This window comes from Malurus melanocephalus, unplaced genomic scaffold (assembly GCF_030028575.1).
Source record: "Malurus melanocephalus ecotype Western Australia unplaced genomic scaffold, MMel_1.1 scaffold_32, whole genome shotgun sequence".
NCBI lineage: Eukaryota > Metazoa > Chordata > Aves > Passeriformes > Maluridae > Malurus > Malurus melanocephalus.
This window is the reverse complement of record NW_026623264.1, coordinates 3283240-3289653: the sequence shown is the minus strand read 5'-3', so window position 1 is coordinate 3289653 and position 6414 is coordinate 3283240. Positions and strand designations below refer to the sequence as shown.

The 6414-nt window shown below is 40.0% G+C and overlaps 1 protein-coding gene across 4 annotated transcripts in view; it reads right to left on the bottom strand.

Moving 5' to 3' along the window:
- The window catches only part of CRISPLD1 (cysteine rich secretory protein LCCL domain containing 1), a 35836-nt gene that overhangs the window by 28939 nt on the left and 483 nt on the right, over window positions 1-6414 (bottom strand). For 2 of the 4 annotated variants that reach the window (XM_057363959.1, XM_057363957.1), the window contains exons 1-2: window positions 6283-6408; window positions 5061-5383 (exon numbers count right to left, since the gene is read on the bottom strand). In XM_057363959.1, the coding sequence (XP_057219942.1) occupies window positions 5061-5318 (258 nt within the window). In that variant the 5' untranslated portion in view covers window positions 5319-5383; window positions 6283-6408. Of the gene's footprint in view, window positions 1-5060; window positions 5384-6282; window positions 6409-6414 lie in introns of those variants that run through there. The other 2 variants (XM_057363958.1, XM_057363960.1) reach the window with 2 other exon arrangements.

Here is a 6414-nt window from a genome sequence, read left to right as displayed (position 1 = left end):
CAAAGAACAATCAAAACAAAAACCAGATTAGGAGTTCAGGAAGTTTTAGGTTTATGGTGCCTCAAAAAGTTTTTCAAGTTTTATTAAACCACTCTTTCCAGTACTGCTAAATTCATGTGCACAGCAAAATGTTCCTTACACCTTTCTTTAAAAGGAAACAATCCAGATAAAAAAATATACAACATGCATTTGCCATGCATTTTCATAATACACTGTTCATCATAACCTCAATTTTTTTTTTTTTCTTTTTCTATTTAAGTCATAATGTCAACAACCCAAAAACTCTCTCAGCTTTGAAGGAATAGGTCTAGGAAAGAATGATCTAACATGCAGTCATGAGGTCATATAAGGCCACTGCAGAAGAGTTAACTGAACTTTTGCAACACTGTTCTCTACAGAGAAAGTTACACACTTATGCACATTCTCACACCAGTATTCTTCTACATAGAAAAAGACAGAAGATGAGGTGGAGGATCCATACCAGCCTTAAGAAATAATAGCTGAAACTGAAAATATTAACTGTACCAAATTGCSAGGAATAAAAAATATCCTCCAAGAATCTGGAAGAACTTGCTCATAAAACTTGTAATGACTCTCTCTCTTCAAATTACCTTGTTACCACCTTAACAATTTTTAATTGTTAATGGTTTTTAAATACTCTACACAATCCTGAAAAACCAAAAACTAAAAACTGAGTTCCACTGGGATGATTTCATAGGGTAAGATACAAATATATTAAATATACAATTATTCCAACATATATTAGACTTTGAAGGTGTCAACATGTGGAAAAGGTCAAGTGCAGTWAAGTTTTCCATAAAGTTCATAAGTTTCTTAAAAATTAACAAATAAAATAAAGCTGTCATAAGGTAAAGAAAGAAGTGATAAATGATAGGAAAAAGATTTAAGAACATTACGTATTTTCAGATTCCCTGCAAGATATGTCCATGGTCTCTGCAGCATAACATCATCACAACAGCCCCCAAAAAAGGAATGCAATATAGTATTCACTACTTAAGCATAGGAAAAATGAAAGATAAAGACAGGAGACCCATTAGTGCTAAGTGGTTGGAAGACTAAGTGATTGATGGCATTCAATGTGAATACATACGAAACACTAAGGAGATAACAAACTGCTGGAGATAACAGCCAACTATATGTCCAGTTGTGTAATAAATGACCCCTTAGCACATTAGAAAGATCTTGAAGTCATTGTGAACAGCTCTATAAAACACGTCAGCTGTAGGTCAGTAAGTCAAAAAGTCAAAGAATACTAGAAATTACTAGGAAGTGAAGAAAAAAAATGCAATTATATCCATAGGCAGAATGCCATAACTACCCACCATTTTATTTGTTCTCTTTTGATTGAAACAGAAGAATCATAGCAGATAGAGAAGGAGAACAAAATGGAGCAGCTTTTCAGAAGGAACGGTTTTCAAATTAGGGTTCTTCAGATGAAAGCCTAGTGATCACTGAAGAAATAATTTCTCACAATAAAGAAAAATAAGGCATCAAATAGAAGATCAAGTTTAAAGGGGAAAAAAAAAAGCACTCACTGCATAACTAAAAGCTCTGCAAATTGATGCTATGGATTCAAAAAATAGAAATGGACTCAGAAGCATTCAGATTCACAAAGAAAATTCCATCTGACTCAAAGAGTACAGCAGCAGATTGAGGAAGTCCCTAAGCTGCTGTTTGCTGGAAGCTGGGGAGATTCATTGCAGAAGTTTCTCTTCTCACATGCCCTATTCTTATCCTCTTATCTTAGGAATCCATTACTGCTGACCACCAGAGCCACAGTACTCGAGGAGATGAACTTTTCATCCAGTAAGTTCAGCCAGAAAACCATGAGAACGCTTTGTTCATTAGACTTATCTACTGTGAATCTYCTTGCAGATGGTAACTTTAGATCTCTGAACTGTGACAGAGCAGAAATATTTTCTTTTTCAAAGCATATGGGAAAAGTGTACAGCTCAGTAATGCAACTTTTTAGTTTTCCTTGGATTTTTTCATTTTTAATAGAACCAAGATCTTGTATGCTTGAGAGCTTATCTCAAAGGTAAGGCAGGACTTTGTAAATCTGTCATATAACCAATAAACAGCTCCTGCCCAGGGTGGTTCCCCATCCCACCCGTTCCTTAGTTTTGAATTCCAATGCTCTTTTATCAGCACTGGTACTCATCTGGTTCAGCAAGGCAGGGAGACAGTTTCATGACTCAGAAAGAAAAACACCTTAAAATTACATTTTTAAAAATAAAATTGGATTCTTTAAGTACTTGGATCATCAACTCAGGTATGTTCCATTGGCAGGAGCAGGACAGAGGTACTTCAGCCAGAGCTGCCTGTTAGCCTGGAACATCTAAAGAAACCTCACAGTGCAGTGAGAGCATGCAGCCCCAAACAACTTCTCTCAGCTCCAAGCACTCTTGGAGACCTTAAACTTCTCAACTGTACAGCGGATTTATGGACACACAGGTGTATCAGTGAGGCACTGGGACATCGATCATCTCCATTCAGTTTCAGTGATACATTCAAATTCATTCCCCCAAGCAGAACTAGCTCTATTCAAAGGAAAAGGTTTACAAGTACAAAGGGCAGTTTGCAGGGACATGACTGCACCCATAGCAGGAGATCTGTTTGCTACCATGTCTATATTGGTTTTTCAAGTTTCATGAAGCATTTACTACCAAATAAATCTAGCAGAAGTAGACAAAAGTATTTCAGCTGCACTCATGGGGAAGCATTTAGAGGGATGGTTTTCCTCTTCTGGAGCAYTGTTCATTACCTTTGGTAAGACACKGAAAGGAAAATCTCAACAAGTACCATAAAAATATTTGTGCAAGCAATCAGAAATCCTGTCATTTCCTCCTTCTATTCAAGCAGTGTGGGATTCCTACTGCTTCTAAACCATCCTGTCTCCATTCCCAATACTGACTCTCACCTGCTTCCTCCAGACACAATCTTCTTCCCCACTMACTTACAGGTTCAGACTTTTCMAATAGCCTSYTTTAGCAAATTTCTGTGCTCTTAASCTCCTTCCATAAACTTCTGATCCAAGYCACAGTCACAGCTCTTAACCAAACCACACCTGTTCATCAAATGCTCTTTCTCTCTGTAACACTGATTTCTCAGCACCCTGTTGACCACTGAGGCTCTTCCCATGCCCTTCTCATGGGTCCCTGTCCCTCCACAGGTATCTATCCCTCTAACCACACAATTTACAGAGACCCTTTGCCTTCACAGATCTCAAACCTATGCCTTGGCTAATCCCTGATTCCTTTGGACATTATGCCAAAATTGAATCCCACCCTCTTGAAAGCTGCTGTCCTGTTCTAAGTAATATCCTTGATGTTAAAATTGGGTAATTGCTTTTCCATGCTACTTGTGGTCTGGCTCAGGCATCCTTGGAGAGCACAGAAAAAAACAACAACAAAACGAAAAAAACTTGTTCCAGATGTAGACCTAAGTCTAAGMCCAAGTGTGTGCAGTGCTGGAGGAATCTTTGAATACAGCCATCAAAAACCTTACTTCAGTGAGTATATCCAAATTATTCTTTCCAAGATATATAAGACAGGCAATTGTAATATGGCATTAGGAATGGAAAAAGGCATGTAACTCCGAATCAGTTACACTTTCACAGAATCTCAAGTAAAAGGCCTGTGGCATTTCAAGACAGGAAAACAACAGTCTTCCCAATTCTTCTTCTACGAAAAGACCAAATAGCTTTTTCTTGAGCTTTCCAGAAAAAACAAAATCAACCTRAGTGACTGGGAACAAAATGTTAACTTCTGTTATAGCAAGGTCTGAAAAAGTCACAACAGAAAAAAGAGTTTAAGGATCTGTGCACACAATTGTAACTGAACGGGGTAAAGAGGTTTGAGGTATTGTCATCCCTTCATTTGGAGATGATATGTGACAACATGTCCTGGGATTCTGTGAACTAATTCTCTGATGGCTCTTAGTCTAATATAGTTACACTCATATAGGTAAAGTAAAGTAAAACTGCCTGTAATGGGGGGTGGATTAGAGAACTTTTAAAGGCCCCTCCCTAAACCATCCTATGATTCTACTGATGGTTTAAGCAGGACATACATGTTTTTTCCAGGACATAGATGTGCTCAGTTCAATCAGATCTTCAAGCTGAGCGACACCACTCCAATCTGGGAAAGATACTTTGATCCRGAAATGTGTTAATAAAAAACCTCTGTCATGGAAAAGTGTCATGAAAACTGTGTAATATTGGATACAAACTCAACCTATGCCAATCCAACTTCTCTGGTGCATGAACAGATAGGTCAGTAATAAACCAGGTGGACACAGGAAAAGGGTGCAGAAACAAGAAAATTTGCCCATTCTTGTCAAATCTCTAGACTTCTCGAAAGCTCCAATGACCTGATGTCATCTATTTAGCAAGAAGAGATAGAAATAGCCTTGAACTATGGCATAAAAACAAAGTTCAGCAACATGGGACTCAATGCCACTAATAATAGTCCAAATATAGAGGCTTCTTAAGGAAAAAAAAAACAAACAGAATTTATGCATTACATTATTAATCTGAACACAGAAATATACAGCCCTCCAAAAATACATRCCAACTTAAATAGAAGACTTTCTTGTTGCAAGACCCTCATTTTACTCAGAAATTCCATCCAACCTAGAAGCATGGGAAAGAATACATGCATGCTATTTTGGAATTTCATAGCTCAGTACTCTTTTTAGTAAATTTTTAGGCCACAATCACAATCAACCATATTGAGTACCACAATTTTGGAAACTGGCCTCTAATGATGAGGAACTGCCACTTAAATTTAGGAGAGCTATGAGAGATTAAAAACATTAATATCAGTAGAGCATGACACTTGATCCACAAACAGGCATTTTTATCTCACAGTTCATACCTGCNAAAAAAAAAAAAAAAAAAAAAAAAAAGGCAAACAAGTGACAAGTTCTTAAAATTAAAAGACAAGCAAGCTAAGATTGAAAGTATGCTGTTTTATAAAGTGATAGCAACTATTCTAAGAACATTTTTTTTCTCCATGTCACTATCCGTTTTTTCTTACCATATATTCCATATTGGAAGCTGGTGGATACACCTGACCCCGTAATTTATTATGAAGATCCAAGATACTTTGCATATCACTGTCTGTGATAGCCCTTTTCCCTCTCTGCTTGGCGATCCACCACTCACCATCTTCATCCATGTACTTTTCCAAAAGTTCCTCTAACAGCGTGGCATTGGGAAGAACCATTGCAGAAACTGCTTGAGCTATGAACAGCAAGGTAGTTACTCTGAGCCAGTCCTGTACTACATACTTCATGATGAATGTTCTCAAAATGCTCAGGAGTTAGCTCCAAGACAAAGTCTTTCTTCCAGGTTTGTTGGCTGCAAATGCATAAGAGAGAGTAATGTAATTTGTGGATTGAAGGACTGGCCTACATGAGCAACAAAAACTCGGGTTCATAGAGCATTTGTAACTCTCCCCTAGTTACAAGAAAGAGGGGGAGAAAGAAGGATGCTGCATTTTTTAGTACACACTGTTGATTTGGGAAGACAGCTTATCTTCAGCCTCATGGACTTCAGTTTGTTCAAGCAGTTTTATGTATTACATTGGCATGCACGTTTCAGTGCCTGCATGCAAAAAGCATGCTTTTCATATCTACTTAAAAGGAGCCAGACATCAATAAAGATTAGACTGTAGATAAAGTCTTCCAGTATTGAAACTTAAGAACAAAAGTAGGTAAAAGGGCTTGCAGTCATTGCCAAAATGTAAACTGAAATCCACAATTAACTTGACACAAAATATCCTCTATTGGTGCACTTCAAAATATTACTTTGATTAAAGCTTTTGTTTTATGATTTCCAAAACTCTAATGAAATTAAAGGTATTCAACTCGGACAGGAARACTGGTGAGACGGAGTTATTCCAGTCACCAAACAAAGGAAAGCGCTGAAAACTCTCAGAAAAAGTAGTGCCACTTCCACGAATGCGATATTCTAACAACGCCCGCTACACGACTGAAGGCTTTAGGTAGGAAAGCTGAGGTCACTGCTTCACCCTGGGTGAGGACACGCGAATCCCGCCACACCGGACCCAGCCGCTGGGAGGGAAACACAAAGAGGCGCCCGGGCAGAAGAAGAAGCGAGCCCGCTGCAGCGCGCCCCTCCCGCAGCCGATCCGGCCGGAGCGCCCCCAGCCCGGGCCTGCTCTGCCGCACCGCCCGCGCTCCCGCCGCCCGGGGAGGATGCTGCGGGGAGGATGCTGCCCMCGCCAGTGCCCTTACCCCTCCGGCGGCGGCCGCCCGCTCTCCCCGCAGCCAGCTCCGCTCCGCCGCCTCCTCGCCACGCCCGCGTTTCGGGCCGGGGGCGCGGGCACGGCCTCGCCCCGCTCTGCGGCGGGAGCGGCGCTGGGAGCG